This window comes from Jaculus jaculus, chromosome 11 (assembly GCF_020740685.1).
Source record: "Jaculus jaculus isolate mJacJac1 chromosome 11, mJacJac1.mat.Y.cur, whole genome shotgun sequence".
Lineage (NCBI taxonomy): Eukaryota > Metazoa > Chordata > Mammalia > Rodentia > Dipodidae > Jaculus > Jaculus jaculus.
Genome location: NC_059112.1, coordinates 101963174 through 101982097, shown reverse-complemented (window position 1 = coordinate 101982097; position 18924 = coordinate 101963174). Strand labels below are relative to the sequence as shown.

Below are 18924 nucleotides of genomic sequence, written 5' to 3'. Positions count from 1 at the left end.
CCTTTCAATATAACCCAGTATGGGTCTCAGGGGAGTATTTGTAGAGGCTCTTTGAGGTCTGTGGGAAAGATGCTATATACAGCCAGGGGCGGATTACACAGATCTATGTATATGTAAGTATGTGTGTGTGTGCGCACATGCGTCCACCCATCCAGATGTGCCAAGTCTAAGCAATGACGACATCTTTCCCTTTTGAATTGTAAAGAGGGAGCTTAACATCAGCTAGCCTGAGCATGATCCTTCAGGAGGGCTGTGAGGGCTGAAGCCGGCATCTTTCCCCCTTTGTCAGTACTTCCTGCTGTCTGTGAAGGACCTGAAGCTATGGGCAGCTGACTGCATTTCAGTCCCTTGGGCTGGTCGCTGCTCTGCTGGTCCTTTCCTGTGAGGGGGAGGGACATGGGTTTGTGTACCCCCTTAGCTTTAGGTCATGTTAATGACGGGTAGTCACCCCCTCCTGACCTCTCCCACTGTGTTTATCATTCTGAAGGCCCCTGATGGCAAAACGCTTCATTTGGGCCTGCATCCCTGTCAGTGGGGCAGGAAATTACAGCTCTGAACCCTGTGGTTAGTGTTCTTTGGTGAGGCCTTAAACTCACTATTAAAGGCAATTGACATTTCTGCCCAGCCCACTTGACACTCAGTTCCTGGCACCGACGGGCGGGCTTTCGCGGTGCGCCTCCATCAGTCATTAACTCCTTTGTTCGTTCTCTTCTTCTGACCGCTGATTCATTCAGTAGGTCCCGAGTGTGACTAGGTGCTATGCCAGGCACGCTGGACCTGATTTCCCAGGGACTCTCCGGCCAGGCATGGGGCATCGGTGGACTTAGGGGCAACGTGCTGTCATGGAGATGTGTGTGTGGTGTGGTGGGAGCATAGAGAAAGAAGGGTCCTGTTAATGGCTGTGAAGACGTAGGGCTGCTCTCGTTGGGACACAGGGCAGAGAGGTTAGTTGAGGTTCACAGCGGCCTGGAAGCCGAGGGAGCCAGGCTTACTGAACTGCTTCATTCCTGTGGCACGGGGTCTCTGCAAGTCACCTGCACTCCTCGCTCCTGCCTCCGTCCGCAGTGAGCCATCGTGGCCATGTCAACACTCCTCGATTTGAGCACTCACTGCTGATGCTCTGCAGCTCCTCTGGGTCTGTGCCCCGGGGTAAGGCTGTAGTCCGCAACACGTGTAACAGTTCAGATATTCACCACCACTGTGCCAAAGTCCACATTTTTTCCTGGGCTTAAAAAATCCACAAACTTGGGCTGGTGAAATGGCTTAGCAGTGAAGGTGTTTGCCTATGAAGCCTAAGGGACCCCAGTTGGATTCCCCAGAACCCACCATGTAAGCCAGATGCACAAGGGGGTGCATGTGTCTAGAGTTCGTTTGCAGTGGCTAAAGGCCCTGGCACACCCGTTTTCTCTATCTGCCTCTCCTCTCAAATAAATAAATAAATAAAATATTTAAAAAGCAAACTTTTTATTGACAACCTTTGTACATGTAGACAATATGCCATGATTACAATCCTTTTCCACCACTCTCCTTTCCCCCCTCCCAAGTCCCCCCTTCGGTGAATCCCTTCTTTCCAACTCCTTTCTATTTTGATGTCATCAGTTTTCCCCTTCTATTAGGCAGGTCTTGTGTATGTAATGTCAGCCACTATGAGATCATGAATGCCATGGCTGCTTTGTGCCTGGAAGACAGTATTGCAAAGCACTCTTTTCCTTCCTTTGGCTCTTACATTCTTTCTGTTTCTTCTTCTGAAACGGCCCCTGAGCCTTGCAGGGCTTGGCAGAGATGTCTTACTGAGTGCTGAACACTCCACTGTCACTTCTCAGCATTCTTGATGAACCTTGAGTCTCCCCAGTGGTCACTGCCATCTGAAAAGGGAAGCTTCTCTGACCAAAATGGAGACTAGTTGTAATGAACGCAAGTATTGGGCTGGAGAGATGGCTTAGTGGTTAAGGTGCTTGCCTGCAAAGCCGAAGGCTCACAACTTCCCATGGACTTTGCTCCTGTCCTTGGAAGGGAAGCTGCTAGAATCCCCACCTGATCCACTTTGTGCCTTTATATAAGCACCGTATTTCTCTCTACCTCTTAGACCTGCCCAGAGTGGTGTCCACAGTCTTAGGCAATTGAGGGTCTTTGGAAGGTGCTGGCAGTCCTGTGGGGACTGTCACGCTGTCCACTGCCTGCTCTGTGCGCCTGAAGCTGGCCGTGAGAGCAGAAGCGGGCTGGCTGGGGCGTTGCTAACTCCGTGAAGGCGCTCACTCCGACAGCTGCTCGTTTTGCCACTCGTTTTATTTAACTTTTTAAAGTTAGCTGACAAAGGAATGTGTTCCATTGTGACATTTTCACATTTATATCATTGTACTCTGTTCTCTCTCGCCCCCTTCCTCCCCTCAAACAGTCCCTCCTCCTGCTTTCATGCCACATATATTTCATTGCCCTCCCAGCCCCCTCCCCTTCCCTTTAGACCTGTCCTTCCTCCCACTGCCCCCCTTTTACTTCCATGCTCCACATCTGTGTGCACACATGCATACAGACATGTAAATTTAGCCGGGCGCGGTGGCACACGCCTTTAATCCCAGTGCTGCGGGAGGCAGAGGTAGGGGAGTTCAAGGCCACCCTGTGACCCTACATAGTGAATTCCAGGTCAGCCTGAGTTAGAATGAGACCCTACCTGGGAAAACCAAAAAAAAAAAAAAAAAAAAAGATATGTAATTTTACATCTAAATTCTACCTACGAGGAAAAAAAAAAAACATGTGACATTTGTCTTTCTGAGTCTTTGCTATTTTTTTCTTGAGGCAAGATCTCATGTACGGGCTGGAGAGATGGCTTAGCAGTTAAGCGCTTGCCTGTGAAGCCTAAGGAGCCCGGTTTGAGGCTCGGTTCCCCAGGTCCCACGTTAGCCAGATGCACAAGGGGGCGCACGCGTCTGGAGTTCGTTTGCAGAGGCTAGAAGCCCTGGCACGCCCATTCTCTCTCTCTCCCTCTATCTGTCTTTCTCTCTGTGTCTGTCGCTCTCAAATAAATAAATAAAAAATTAAAAAAAAAAAAGATCTCATGTAGCCCAGCTTGACCTTGAGCTTGCTGTGTATCTGAGGATGACCTCGAACTGCTGGACCTCTTGCTTCCACTTCCCAAGCACCGAGATTACAGGCACGGCTCCCAATGTCCAGTTGTGGTGCGGGGTCAAGCCCAGGGTGCCGTGGATATGGGCAGGCACTGGGCTGCAGCGCCAGCCCAGCTTTTGTTCTCAGAAGCCTTGGAGTTCATGCAGAGTGGCCTCTCGCCATTCATTCACATAGAATTCCACTTCGTGCACCTTGAAGCACTCAATGTGCAGGCACTCTGGGGACCCCAGATGCATGGCATGGTGTGTACGCTTAATGAGTTGTTGACTAGTGTAGGAGGGGTAGGGAGGCAGAAGGGAGTAGTTGCATACCTTGTGATGACCTGCAGGCCTGGGGGGCGGTCAGGGAGGGCTTCTCATGGGGCCTGAATTTATCAGACTGTCAGTGGAGGACAAATACGAAGAAAGAAATAACTTGTGTTTGACTTCTGTCTTAGGAGAGAGGCTCTGTCTGTGGGCAGGCCAAAATGGGGCTGTCCTATCACTCCAGAGGGTCCTCCGTAGGCTACTGGACCACCCAGATGGCTGTCCTCCTGGGTGAAGCTGGGGAAGGAGGCGTTCAGGGGTTGCGTGTATTGACAGACACAAATGTTCAAGTTCTTGTTTGAGGTGACAGCTGACCCTTCTGGGGACAGGCACAGCAGAGCCTAGGGACTGAGGGCCTGGCAAGTGTGACCTGCCCATCCTGTGCCATCCACGACAGTCCTTGCTGAGCCTGATGGCCGTGGTGTAGGGGCCTGTGCTGTGACCACTTGTGCTGTGGTCCCACTTGGGCCATTAGTGTACAGAAGACAGAGTGAGCCGGGCGTGGTGGCGCACGCCTTTAATCCCAGCGCTCGGGAGGCAGAGGTAGGAGGATCGCCGTGAGTTCAAGGCCACCCTGAGACTACAGAGTTAATTCCAGGTCAGCCTGGACCAGAGTGAGACCCTACCTCAAAAAACCAAAAAAAAAAAAAAAAAAAAAAGACAGAGTGGAGACGAGCCGTGGGGGGAGGGGCCCTGTGAGCACCTCCCCTGTGCTTCCTTGTGTTGTTCAGGCCAGCTGAGAAGTCCAGTTTTGGGGGGGGGGGGAGCCCTGGAGGACAATCCCGATTTAGAATCGTTCCTGGAGTAGAGAACCAGCGAGCCTTTGGTGCCCAGAGGCAGCAGCGTGCTGGGGGAGCCAGGGGAGGTCTCCTCCTGCCGGTTGCAGATCTGCGATAACAGATTGAATCTGTTTTGTGTTTTCCCCCCTTTCTTCTTCAGGGTCATCGTGTCATGGGGATAAATTACTTACTTGTTTTTTTCTCTGCAGCTTTATCAGTTAGGACAGCTTTATGCGGTGCTCCTGCTGCAGCCAGGGAGAGGCACTGCCTGAGCCGCTCCTGCCTCTCCCTTCCAAAGCACGTAGCCCCCAGGGAGGCGGGGAAGGGGCGCTGCCCCTCTCGTGCCTGCGGGAAGGGCGCATAGAGGCTGGGACGCTGGCAGAGGCCCTCAGTGCGGACTCTGGCTAGCTGGTTGGGGTCAGAATGGAAAACCCTCCTAGCTCTGTTTCACGTGGTCATGTGTGGTGGACGTTAGAACCCTTCGGTAAGGTCTCTTCCTTTCCCGGTGAGTTCCTTGGGAAGATGCTTGGACGCTGTAGCTTTCCGTAGACATTGAATGAATGACTGTGTGCGTACTGGGCCATCTTTACTCAGAGCCTGGCCCGAGTGGACATGAGCTCTGCTGTTTCCTTCTCCCATGGTCTCCTTCCAGTCTCTCAAGGTTGTTTGAGAACTTCCACGGGCTTGTCAACTTTTCTCTTGTCTCTCTCAGCTCTGCCACCTCCTCTGATCTCTAATCTTCAGTAATAACTTTTCTGGAAGAATCTTTTTGAAAACTTTCAGTATTGATAGACTTTGGTAGGCTCATAGATGGCTCTGGTCTGACCCCAGGGGAACTAAGCCCTCAGCACTCCTGTGGTGGTCTCGTGACCTGAACCCATGTGGTCCAGTGGGCTTCAGGACTCTTGGTTCTGGTCATAGGATGCTCTTGGACACGGCCACAGATTACTGCTACACCTGTGACTTGGGGGGTCTCAGTTTTCTTTTTTAAAATACATTTTTATTTTATTTTATTTTATTGAGAGAGAAAAAGAAGGAGAAAAAGAGGGAGGGAGGAGAATGGCTGTGCCAGGGCCTCCAGCCACTGCATAAAACAAAACAAAACAACAACAAATTTCAGATGCATGCGCCACCTTATGCACCTGGCTTACGTGGGTCTTGGAGAATCGAACCTGGGTCCTTAGGCTTTGAAGGCAAGTGTCTTAGTCAACAAGCCGTCCCTTCAGCCCCTGCGATCTCAGCAACTGCTGTAAGAGGATAATGTAATTCCTAGGGCCTGTCACTACCTCTCCAGAAGCAATGTACACAAGCTTGAGCCGCATGCTCCGGTAGCATGTGCAGCCTGGCCAGCGAGGTCGGGGGATGTAGACAGGCACCGTGCAGGCGCAATGGGTGCAGGTAGCAGAAGTAAGTCCCCTGGGTGAGTGTGGACTGTGTCCCCTTCTGTCCACGGTGTGCTAACCAGAGAAGGCTGTGCAGGAAAGCCAAGTGAACGACTCTTTCCAGCGTGGAGCCCATCCGCCTGTCCTGCTGTCTAGGTTGATTCACTAGAGAACAAGTCACGGGAGACACAGAGGTTTCTAAAAGCGCGTAAGAATTGCAGGCTGTGAATGTGGACCAAGGACCCCCACACCTGTACATCCGCACACATCTGTTTTTGTCCTGCCCACCCTTCTCTTTGGTGGGGCTGATGGAGGTGACAGCTGAGCCCACTGGACCCTTCAGGAACGGGGGACTAGCTGAGCCAGCCTCAATGACGCGTGTTCAGGAGAGGCGAGGGGACCGTGGAGTAGACGCAGGCGCCTTTTGCTGATCAGCGTTGCCTTTGTTCCCTCAGATGAGCTGCGCCAAGCTATCGTGGCCATGATGAACAGGAAGGATGAACTGGAAGAAGAGAACAGGTACTGTGACGTTGATCCTGACCCTCGTGACCGAGGGATGGTCTCTGTGACATTCTCCGTCTTGTGACAGAGCATATAATAGATGAAGAAAATTGTGCCTTATTAGCAAAACTGTGACTGGCAATTTATTTTTGTGTGGGATGTGGATTTTTTGGGCTTTCATAACTAGCAAAGGTTGCTAGTATATGATAGTGTGACACCACCTTGTAACAGAGTAAGAATGTGTGAGAGCAATCACTAATACTTTAAAAAGTCCTTATTGTGATATAACTCACATGAACTTCATCTTTGCGTATGATTTAATGTTTATTTAATTTTAATTATTTATTTGCAGGCAGAGAGAGAGATAGAAGAGAGACAGACAGAGAGCGAGTGGGTGCATCAGGTTCTCCAGCCACTGCAAACGAACTCCAGATGCATGTGTCCCTTTGCATCTGGCTTACATGGGTCCTGGGGAATCGAACCTGGGTCCTTTGGCTTTGTAGTGCTAAACCATTTCTCCAGCCTATGATTTAATGGTTTTTAGTTAACAATTTTAGCGTATTTTAAAATCACATCAACAAGAAATCTCTTCCCCCTTCCCATCACCTCTTATCCCTAAAGCTGCCTTGCAGTGACCTTGAATTGAGGGCCTGTGTGCAATATCCCCAGTCTTCCAGTACGTGCCCAAACTAGGGATACTTGGGACAAGATGACATTTGGATTGTTTTGATTTGGCCAGAAACCCAGTTTTCGACACCAAGAGGCAAAGGGTTTTATTAGTGATCTCCTCCTTGTTGACAAGGTACTGCCTGGTATTGGCCACATGGCCACCTTATGACTGTCTGAAGTGGAGCTTCTCCCCTGCCAGGGTCCATCTCGACACGGGGGTCAGCGCAGGGCTTGCCCACGGTTACTCACAGAGGCCTGCGACATGGGGCATGCATGCTGGGCACACGTGTGTGTGCTCCCGTCCCCTTCCTCCTTCCCCGAGAGCGGTAATCAAGGGTTCACGGTGACATCCAGTCAGTCGTCTTTCAGACCTTATTCTGCAGAAGTTTCTTCCTCATCCTTTATGGAAACATACAAAGGCAAACAAACATGATTTCTAGAACAAAAGAGGACGCTTTAAAGGAATCTTTAGATAGCGCCATTTCTCAGCCATAATCCACTTTCAACAAAGGGTGTAGAGCCAAGGCAGGACTCCCTTCCCGGCTGGAGCTGGAGCTGGAGCTATCATCTTTGAGGGAGCTATGGGTTTTGTCTTAGCGTGTGAAGAGAAACAGCCGATGTCTGCTCATTTCTTCTTACAGAGGGAGAAACTGTTCCCAGCATGCTCATGTTAGGGGTCCCAGGCTCCAGGAGACCTCCCAGGAAACAGAGGTCTTCAGAGCCCAGTGGGGACCAGGTGTCCCTGTATCCTGCGGTCTACGGCAGGTGTCCTCTGGACTTGGTTTGTGGATGTACGACAGTTGGTTGTGTAGAACTGATCATTGGGTGTGGCACACCTCTGGGAGGTGACTTCACGAAGGCAAATGAGCAGCACGGTTTAAAGGCTAAGGGAGGGATTGAGGAATGAGGTGCCAGCCAGGTTACATCTAGGTATTTAGAATATATGGTGTCATACACACTTGTTTGACCTGGAGGTGACCACAGAACATGGGCTCAAAGGCAGTGGCTGAAGTCCGGCTCGACACCTGTCATTGGGTCTGCTGGAATTTTGTTTTTCTGCTGATTCCTCATTTGGCCTCTTCTGAATCCTTTCCTTTGCTAAGTCTCATGCAGTGTGACTATGACAGAACGTCTAAATTTAATGGGCTATGCCTTCAAGTGGGATACCTTTTTTGCGGGGGGGTTCAAAAGTAGGGTCTCACTCATGCTCAGGCTGACCTGGAATTTACTATGTAGTCTCAGGGTAGCCTTGAACTGACAGCGATTCTCCTACCTCTGCCTCCCGAGTGCTGGGATTAAAGGCATGTGCCACCACACCTGGCCAAATGGGGTCTTTAGAAGAACCTTTTTGCCATTTGGAAAACACCTTGTTTTCCTTTGGTCTAAGCTTCTAGCAGGAGCAAGGTTCCAGATCCTGGCTACGGATGACTGCCCTGGGCTCATGGAAATGATGACTCCTAGGCTCTTGGCCAGTTTTTGCTATCTGCTTGCCTCAACGTATGCATCAGTGACTTTTTAGTCACTATGGCAAAATACCTGACAAGAGGCAGCTTAAGGGAAAAGGGCTTACCTCACTCAGTTTATAGTGTGAGGCGCCACAGTTCCTGGCAGGGAAGTTATGGCAGCAGAAGCATGAGGCAGAGTCACATTAACTCCCCAGGCACATGGTAGAGAGATGAATGCTGGTGTTCCGCTCACTTTACCCTTTTTATTCAGTCCAACACCTCAGCCCATGGAATGGTGCCACCCACATTCAGAGTGGGTCTCCCATCTGATTGCCTTATCTGAAAACTTCCGGACAGACATACCCAGAGGCTTGTTTCCATGGCGTTCTAAATCCCATCCATATTAACCATTTATCTTATATGAGACAGACATGAACTGGGATGTGTGTAGAACCCTGGGGACAGTAAAGGAGTCAGGACTTGATTTGTGCCAAGAACTGTGTGTGGGCGGCTGTGGCTGACGGCAGCTGAACGATGGGACCCCTGTTCCAGGTCCCTGCGGAACCTGCTGGATGGCGAAATGGAGCATTCGGCTGCCCTCAGACAAGAAGTGGACAGCTTGAAGAGGAAGGTGGCAGAGCAGCAGGAGCGACACACCACGAAGGTCCAGGCTCTAGCCAGGTATGAGGGCCAGAGGTGGAGGGTGCGCGTGCCCAGCAACACCTTTCACCCTCTTCTTCTGTCCACCTTTAAGATGGAACCTCTCTCTCTAGGTAGCCCAGGTTGGTCTTGAACTCAGAATCCTCCTGCCTCAGTCTCCTGAGTGCTGGAATTACAGGCGTGTGCCACAATACCTCACCTATACATTTTACATTTATTTATTTGAGAGACAGCGGGGGAGGGGGGCTGTGCTGCGGCTTCCGCCACTGCGGACAGACCCCAGACACATGCGCCACCTCATGCATCTGGCTCTATGTGGCTACTGGGGAATTGAACCTGGGTCCTTTGGCTTTGCAGTCAAGCACCTTAACCGCTAAGCCATCTCTCCAGCCCTGCATGTCATAGTTTTGGTCGATCTTGTGTGTGTGTTTGTATGGTGTGTGTGTGAGTGTGGATGTGCGTGTGAGGGTCAGAGAACCACCCCACGAACTGGTCCTTGCCTTCTACCTCGTGTGAGACTCGGTCTCTCGTTCACTGCTGTGTTCCTGGCCCAGAGCTTCTGGACCTTCTTCTGTCTGCACCCTCCGCTTTCTGCTCCAGGCTTTCTGTGGGAGCTGGGGATCCGAACTGAGGTCCTCATGCTTAGTGCTTCACCCGCTCAGTATCTCCCCAGCCCCGACAGATGATTTTTCCTTTGTATTTCTCTGACTACAAGTAGGATTGAGCCTATTTTTATTCCAGAGCTATTAATTAATTTTCTCTGTGATGTTGTTTATATCAATAATAGTGGTGAATAATAACCATGCAGGTTCTTAGGACTTTGCTCACCTGTGGCCGTATTTTACGTACCATCCTTCTGATTGACAGCCACACTTTTCTCTTCACCTCCTTCTCCATAGACCACTGCAAAAGCAGCTTTGAGCTGAACCATTTTTATATACTGGATGTGGTATTTCATTGAGTTAATGTAGTATATTAATTAAATTGACCCTAATTGGTCAGTTTGATGTGGCCAATTTAACACTTGGGTTGTTGCCAGTTTTATTCTGCTTTAGGTGAGATAAGCAGTTATAAGATCACTTTTCCTGTCACCGTGACCGGCTGTCTGACTGAAGCAACTAGGAGGTCTGCTTTATTCTGGCCTGTGGTCTCAGGGATTTCCGTCCCTCATGGTGGGAAAGGCATGGTGGCAGGAGTTTTAGGCTGCTGGTCACATCACAACAGCAGATAGGGATGCAGAGGGCTTGGGGCACACCAGAAGCAGATGTCATCGTTAAGGACTGCCCCCCAGTGGCCCCTTTCTGATCACTTAGGCCACATGCCCCACAGATTTCATAACCTACCAAAAGAGTGCCAGCAGCTGGGGAGAAGCATGACGCCCACGCCCCTGTGGGGGTGTTTCAGACTCAGACTGTCATGGTGGTGATTCTTTGAAGCCACTACTAAATAAGGTCACAAGAGCCGGGCGTGGTGGCGCACGCCTTTAATCCCAGCACTCGGGAGGCAGAGGTGGGAGGATCGCTGTGAGTTCAAGGCCGCCCTGAGACTACAGAGTGAATTCCAGGTCAGCCTGAGCTAGAGTGAGACCCTACCTCGAAACAAACAAACAAAAAACAAGGCCACAAGAGACAAAAGTCCTGTAGCCGTGGCCGGTGCCCAGGCTTAGCCGCAGCCCTTGTTCCCTCAGGCGCCAGGAGGTGAGGCCAGTGGCATTTGTGTTGTGTTCATATCTGCCGTCTAATGCTGACCTCATGCCCCCATTCCGTCCTTGAACTTCTGTCCACTCTTCACATTCTGGCTCGCCTCTCTAGAGAGTGCTGTCCGGTTGGTGAGGACCACCAGGCCCTAACTGGGCATGTCTCCGCCCGGTCCTCCACCTCACCTAGCCATGTGGCATCTCTGTGGTGTCATCACATTTGATGTGGGCAATAAAAGCTGGCACCAAAGAGACACTAGTTCTGAACAGGCAGGGCTGTAGTCCCTGTCAGTTCATTGGCTTGTGCCAGGAGTCGGCTTAGCCTTGGGCCCCGGCTCCACTACTCACTGCTGTGTTGTTTCTGGGTGAAGTGCTCAGCTTCTACCAGCCTGAGTTTTCTCATCTGTGACCCGGAAGAAGATGCTGTTGTCCACGCAGATAGGCAAAGGAGCAAGGGTGTAGCGGTGCGTGAGGCGCTGGACACACACAAGCTGCTGATCCTGTATTTCATGTAAGTGCCTTTTCAGCACGTGACAATTTTAGGGGAAATTTTATCCTATAAGTGGGGTACAGAATCCCCCCCACACACACACAGGGGTGATACATGATAATCCGAGGTCTCCCTGTTTAAGCACTGGGCAGATAAGAATTGACAGTGTCCTGCAGTGGGCAGTCCGCAGGTAGAAGGAAGTCTAGAGCCAGAATCTCCCAAAAGGTGGAAATGGACGAACGCACACTGGGCAGCCGGCTGGGGACACTTTGAGTTTTTTTCTCTTGCTGACATGTTCCAGGCAGAACTCATCTCTGCCAACCGTCAGAAGTCCCTTCTTGCTTCTGGCCACAGAAGGGCAGCTGTCTGTGTGGGCAGATGGTGGCCTGCTCACGCAGCTGTTGCCTGGGGACCGGGAGGACTGAGGCGGTGATGTGTCAGCGGGCAGGTGCGGCCTGCGTGTGCTGGGCTTGTCCTGCCCTCAGGTCCACCTGATGATGCAGCGTCTTGCCTGGTGGTTCAGGCTCTGGTGCTGGACGTAGGGGTTGGAACAGGACTCTGTTACTTATTAATCGAGTGAGTTTTTAACATTTATTTTAGTTTTCTTCTTTACAAAACGGGGACGCGAAGAGCCGGGTATGGTGGTGCCTACCTTTAATCCCAGCACTCGGGAAGCAAGGGTAGGAGGATCACCATTAGTTTGAAGCCGTCCTGTGACCACATAGTGAATTCCAGGTCGGCCTGGGCTAGAGTGAGACCCCTCAAAAACAACAACAACAACAACATAATAATAATAAATAAAATAAAAAGGGGACAAGAAAATTCTCCCTCCCTATGTTACCATGTGGATAAATTGCGAGTCCCTTTGTCAGCTCAGTAAATATGCTTCATAGCACTCAATATCTATCATCATTTTCCTCTGATACAATAATTATGTTGCTAAAACCTTGCCTCATCGAAGGTTTATTTTAACCACAGTGTGCAGGAAGAATTAAAAGCTGGGCTATATCAGACCTAGAAAAGTGGAAGTCATTTTTTCTAAGTATTCTGTTAAGAGCGCATTTGTGCGTCCGTGTTCTCTGGCCTTGGGTACATGGTTATAAAACTAAACACCACTCTGCAAACCAACATTCATTTTTCCATCCCCTTTGCTCAGAGTTAATGGCATTCCTTTCATTTGTTAGGGCTTAGCAAAGACCAAGGTCATGAAACTCGCCCATTGCCCGCGTCGCCCACAGCCACCGTGTGGTGCCGATGGGAGCATTGTAATCAGTTGCAGTCCAGGCTCAGGAAGTCACAGTTCGTTCTCTCAGTAACAAATTCACTCGCTTCCTGCTGCATTGAGACACCGTCAGCCAGCAGACATGTGCTAAACAGCAGGAGACGTGAATTCACGACAGAAGTCCCTTTGAAGGAAGCGCCTTAGTCTGTGCTGTCCTGATGTAACAGAACACCACAGACCAGATGATGCGCAACGCAGTTCTGGAAGAACAAGAGGCTATAGGTGGCCTTCCGCCATGCCGTGGCGTGATGGACGGTCTTGTGTGAAGGACTCATGAGAGGGGAGAGGTAGCCCATCTCGCTTTGGTAACAAACCCGCCGATGCGCACAGAGCTCTTGCAATCTAATCAGCTCTTCAACCACCGCCTCCCAGTGTTGCCCCATGGGCACTGACACGGGGGGCACGTCCAACCACTACGGGAAGCAAGTAGATCTGGTTGCTGGGTTATTGTGGGGACACCATCTCTTTCTGCTTATTTTTATCAGCTCTTTCCTTCTCTGTAACAAATTATCTTCAAATTTTGTTGCTGGATACAACAAATATTTATTTATTCTTTAACATTTTTTGTTCATTATTTATTTATTTGAGAGCGACAGACACAGAGAGAAAGGCAGAGAGGGAGAGAGAGAATGGGCGCACCAGGGCCTCCAGCCATTGGAAACGAACTCCAGACACGTGCGCCCCCGGCTGATGTGGGTCCTGGGGAATCGAGCCTCGAACTGGTGTCCTTAGGCTTCACAGGCAAGCGCTTAACCGCTAAGCCATCTCTCCAGCCCGACAACAAATATTTGTAATTCTCCCCGATTCTGTGAGTTAGGATTCTGAGAATGGGGCTGCATTTCTCAGAAGGTAGAGGTTGAGCTGCCGGCCAGAGATGCTGTCCACTGAAGACTTGACCAGGCCTGGCAGGCCTCTCTCACGCGCATGCGTGTGGCCGTCGACAGGAGACTTCGGTTTGTGCCCAGTGGCTCTCTTCATCCTGCGGCTCACCATGTGGTGGTGGCAGGCGGGGTCCTCTCCCGGGTCTCTGCCACTTTGGAGCTGACACACGATTATTGCTGCACTAGTCTGTGGTCACAGATCAGCCCTGGGTCAGCATGGGAGCAGGCCACGCGTAGGTGACGAGCAGAAGGCAGGGGCCATCGTGAAGGCTACCATTCCACACCCAGGTAGACCAGGTCTGAGTAGCTACACACTGCCAGATCCCTGAGAAGGCTCATCAGAGACATGGAGTTGTGCGCCTGAAGATGCGTGCCCGTGGACGGTGCCACTTCCTGCTGCTCCCGTGGGGCCAGCCTGCCGTCGCCTGTTACAAGTCTTCTCTCCTGCTGGTGCTTCTGGAGCACTAAGCGAACCTGGTGTCACTTGTGTGAGGGGGTCTTTTCTCCCCCCTTCCTCAGCTTCCGGTTCTCAATCTCCTTAAAAGTTTAAAACAAAGGGCTGAAGAGATGGCTTAGTGGTTAAGGCGTTTGCCTACGAAGCCTAAGGGCCCAGGTTTGATTCTCTATGTCCCACATAAGCCAGTTGCACAAGGTGGCACATGCAAGAAGCAGTCAAGGGAGGGTAGATCTTTGGCTCCGGTCTAGGGGCCCATGGTGGGAAGTCCTGGTGGCATGTCTCCATGGCAGCCAGAGTATGGCACGAGGACTCGTCACTTCTTCCCACCTCAGTGGCACAGGAGGCAGGACCTCTGCTACGAACCTTCCCCAACCCTCAGAGATCAGCTTCCTACTTGCAAGGACCCAGCTCCCCACAGATCTGTAACCCCCCAAAACAATACTGCTAACTGGAGACCAGCTGCTCAAACACATGGGCCTGTGGAGAAGATGTCACAGGCAAGTGGATTAACCATGAAGCCATCTCAACAGCCCCTTAATATTTTTTAAAATTTTATTTATAAGAGAGAGAAAGAGAGAGGGAGGGAGAGAGAGGCGCAGATAGAGAGAATGGGCATGCCAGGGCCTCTATCCACCACAAATGAACTCCAGATGCACCACCATGTGCAATTGGCTTACGTGGGTCCTTGGGAATCAAACCTGGGTCCTTAGGCTTTGCAGGCAAGTGCTATTACTGCTAAACCATCTCTCCAGCCCTGGATCAATCTTTTGAAGGCATCTCTGGGCCTATCTACTTATATGGGCCAATAAATCCCCATTGCTATATGTAAGTGGGATTTTTCCATTTTTTTCTACATTAAAATACTCATTGAAACCCAAAGTTCTGCTCATCACCTCTTGCCCAACCTTTGCTTGGGCACCAGTGTCCCCAAACACACTCATTACCTGCAGTGACAGCCTGTGTGGTCACCCATGTCTTCTCTCTTAGACCCTAAGCTCCATGAGAGAGGGGCTGGGCTCTGGTCCGTAGCAGGCTTCCCAGCCCCTAACACAGCACCTGGCACACAGTAGGTGCTCACTGATGTTGGCTAGGTGAGGGAGGGGCAGGACTGTAGGACCATTGACAGTGTCGCCTGCTCTGATTATCTCTGAGAGATGTCCGCTTTCCCAATACCTCAGTGGCTCTTCTGGGGGCACAGTTCAACAGTTAGGCCGAACTTCAGACCTGCTAGTGACAGTCCTTTGTCCCAAGATTCTGGTGGTCACCGATTGGGAATTGGGACTTTCTGCACATTCCTCAGCTATTTTCTTTAGCCTTAGCACTTATTGGTGGCCAGTGAGAATGCCGCCCGCCACCTTGGAAGAAGGGCAGCGGAGTGGGTGTGTGGCTGGCTCAGGGCTTGTGTGACATGCAGTCTCTGGTCCCTTTCTTTCTTTGGTCTCTAGAACCATTTCTGGTACCACAATCTGTGCTAGTCAGGGTCTCTAGAGGAACAGAACCAACAGAATGAATTGTATTAAAAAGGAATTTATGGGGTTAGTTTACAGCAGCCCAGCCCTAGCGGTCTGCAGGCCTGAGAGTCAAGGAACCCAGTAGCTGCTCAGTCCACGAGGCTGGAGGCCTCAGCAGTCCTAATCTGGCACGGAAGGCCTGGAGGCTTCTTGGAGAGACGCTGCTCTTCAGTCCACGCTGGAAGGCAGCAAGCAGCCCCTGCAGCCAGGTGGGAGAAGGGGGTACTTTCCTTCCCAGAGCTTCTGTAGATAAAGCCCCCCCCCCCCAAGAGGTTACAAGGGGCAGGGCTCACCCTGGGGAAGAGCTCACCCTGGGGGAAGGATTCCTCCTTTAGTTCATCCTTCCTTAAAGCAGCCTCAGATCCCCACTTGTGAGGCACGTCTCTAGATTCCCAAACAGATCAAGTTGACACAGACTTGAGCATCACAGCGGCTTGTCTGTCATGGTGACCACGGGGCCTCCAGCAGCCCAGGCCTTAGTCCACCCACTTAAGCACCTCAGTGGGTGAGAGGACTTCTTCCCCACCACGCAGGAAGGTCTTGGATTTCTTCCTGTCCACCTTGCCAGCGACAACAGCAGCAGGAGGGCTCCCTCTTGCTGCCAGGTCTGGGTCACATGTCCCCTGATCCAGGAGGTGGAAGCTGTTCTTACCTGGGCGGCAGGAGTATGCATGAGGGATGGACGGAGGGACCCCGCGCTCGGACATGCGGCATTGGGGAGCTCTTCTCTCAGGATGCTTGTGGTCTGTAGATGTCCCCGTGTGAGGGTCCTGTGCTGTTGCTCACGTGTCAGCTGCCCCCTGGGTTGGTTGAACCTGGGTCAGGGTTCGCAGGACCCTGACATCCCTGTGCCGCCTTCTGTGCGGTGGTTTCCTTGGTTACATGTCTTTGTCTCATAAACTTTGACCTTGTTAGCGAGCGCCTTGTTCAGCTGCTTGGGCGTCTTTGGATTCTATGTTAGCAGATTTGGCACCCCCTTTCATGTTTATTTTTATTTATTTATTTATTTGAGAGCGACAGAGAGAGAAAGGCAGATAGAGAGAGAGAGAGAATGGGTATTTGAAGGCCCCCAGCCACTGCAAATGAACTCCAGATGCGTGCGCCCCCTTGTGCATCTGGCTAACATGGGTCCTGGGGAATCAAGCCTCGAGCCAGGGTCCTTAAGCTTCATAGTTAAGGGCTTAACCGCTAAGCCATCTCTCCAGCCCTAGCATCCCTTTTTTATAGACATAGTGACACCCCCAAATTTATAGCTAATATGGCCTGCCTACACAAATGACTTTAGAAAGCTGGTTGAATACCCTACCTGCAACATGAAAGAGAAATATTTGGAAAGTAATGTATAATAGAGAATAGATTTACGCATTCATTTGCAGGCACAGCTATGCTAGAAAACACAGTGCAGTGATGTACCCACACCTCCTTCCATGCATGAGTTTGGATTTAGTGCAGGAAAGAGGATCAGAAGTGGTTCTTTGGAAGAGGTACAGAAAATGAAAACGCAGAGTCTGGTGGACCTGGAGGAAAGCCAGATTGTCAGTGTCTGTGAAATTAGATTTCAGGCTCAGATTATGAACAAGTCTCTCTCACGAATGGCTGGAGGAGGCTGACCTGGCAGTGTGGACTGCCTGGGCCTCTCGGGAGGGCTGGTGTCCTCAGCTCCACTTTAAAGGCTGGCCTCACCCTCGCCACCCCCCACACGTTCATGATACGACTCTAGAGGGCAGCACTGGCCCTGCCAGACCCTCCAGGTCAGCGCTTCCCCTTGTTCTCTGTCTCCTGGCCGTCTGCCAAGGTGCCCTTAGGATGTTGTGTCCAGGAGCCCTGATAACCTGCATGATCCATCGCTCTCCACTGTCGTCCACCACGGTGGCTTTGCTGTCATTCCCCCGCGTCCTGGCCTGGTCCCTCACTGAGGCTGCTGGCTGTTGGGCATGGCCTGGAAAGCTGGGTTGGCGGGGGGTGGGGGCATCCCCCACTTTTCGCCATCATTGCCCCATGCTCAGCAGCAGCTGGCAGATCCTTACGACTTCAACCCCAGAGCTGTGTGTCAGGGCAGGGGACAGGGTTACTTAAGAGCAGCTGTTTCCTTACAGGTTGATGCCATCAAACTTCCCGTGCTCCAGTGTACCCAAGCATATTGTGTAGGAGGAAGTGTGGTGGCAGGTGGGGGGCAGGCTTAAGCTTGAGTCTTGTTTCTTTGTTTTTGGTTCTTGAAGATAGGGCCTCATTAAGTAGCCTAGGCTGATCTTGAACTCACTGCATAGCTTGGTGTGGCCTCTGTCTCTCCATCTTCTTCCTCAGCCTCTCCAGTGCTGGGTTTACAGGTGTACCCCATTACCATGGCCGCAGCCCGGCTTCTCATGGTTGACACCAGGGTGTTGCTTGAGGTGAGCGAGGCTCCCTGGGCACAGTGTGAGGAGATGCACAAGTGGCTTCTGCCACTTCTGGACGTGTGATCTCAGATGACCGCTTTATGCCCCATGCTCCACCTCCAGAAAGCCAGGGTGGAACAGTCTCCCTCGTAGACAGCATGTGGGGTCCCCTGTGAAAACACGTAGGAGAGCCGGCCAACAAGATCATTAGTTCTGTGTAAGTAAATTATTCCTCTATTTCAAGGCTGCGAAGAGATGTTTTCTAGAGTTCATCCAGCCCGCTGTTGCTGAAATGTAACTGACTTTCTAACAAGGAATTCTCTGGGTTGAAGAGCTAAGTATGTGACCTGGCCTTGGCTGGGCGTTTTGGTCACCAGGGGAGCATTGGGAACTTACGTCCAGGTGACCTTCCAGAGCAATTCAGCTGGAGTCTCCGGAGACGAGAGCAGCTTGCTCAGGTCACTCCAGTGGGCGGCCTAGGTGGACAAGTGGTGGCTCACAGCGGCACCACCCAACCTCACGTGCCGCCAGGCGCCTGGGGATGGTGGGAACGTTTCCGGTCCGCTGCAGCAGGTCGGAGCTGATGCTGGCACTTCCAGGGCTGTCCTGGGGGATGTGACGCTGCTGGCACCCATGCCACACTGGGGGCAGCGGAGCTCCGAGAGTGTTCCTGATGCCCTCAGCGAGGACCTTCCCTGACAGTGCTTGCGGTCTCCACCTCAGAACCAAATGGGGAGTCGAGGCTTCGTGTGTTGGTTTCTTTGAAAAAGCACAGAGCATGCTGTATCAGTCATGTTAACAGCTTATTTCAGTTCCAGGTGCCAGCCCCCTATGGCAGGGCAGGCCTGGCGACAGGAGTCCGAGGCAGTGGTCACAATCAGCGTAGCAAGGACGCAGACCGCGGTGCTGTCTTGTGCTCAGCTAGCTGTCTCTTTTTTTATCCAGTCCAGAACTGTGGTCCTGGGTGTGGTGCCACCTAAAGTTAAGGTGGGTCTTCCCACCTCAGTTTTCCTAATGGGATGATCCCTCACAGACATGTCCAGAGGGCTAACCTGATCTACACAGTCCCTTCCTGATAGTCTTCTGTGTTACAATGTTAGCACATCTGAGATGTTTTGTTATAACAGTGCAAAACAAACCAATATAGTTCAGTGAACCAAAGTCCTTTCCAAGTAAGAGGTCTCGTCGCCCTGTGAGTGGGCCTTGCCCATTGTCATTTGTAACATTGTGTGGCCTGCCACAGCTTGCAGCTGAGTCTAGTTTTCTGAGAGAGTGGGTAAAGGCCATCCTGAGGATCCCGGTGCTGAAGCTCGTCACTCTGGCTGCAAGCTGTGCAGGGGTTGCCACGGCCGATCATCAGCGCTGGGT

The 18924-nt window shown here is 51.5% G+C and overlaps 1 protein-coding gene across 1 annotated transcript in view; it reads left to right on the top strand.

The window, feature by feature from the left end:
- Positions 1-18924, top strand: part of Snx29 (sorting nexin 29) — a 459228-nt gene that overhangs the window by 124058 nt on the left and 316246 nt on the right. The window contains exons 11-14 of the mRNA XM_045161574.1: positions 266-304; positions 5947-5967; positions 6045-6108; positions 8757-8885. Of these exons, the coding sequence (XP_045017509.1) occupies positions 266-304; positions 5947-5967; positions 6045-6108; positions 8757-8885 (253 nt within the window). The remainder of the gene's footprint in view (positions 1-265; positions 305-5946; positions 5968-6044; positions 6109-8756; positions 8886-18924) is intronic.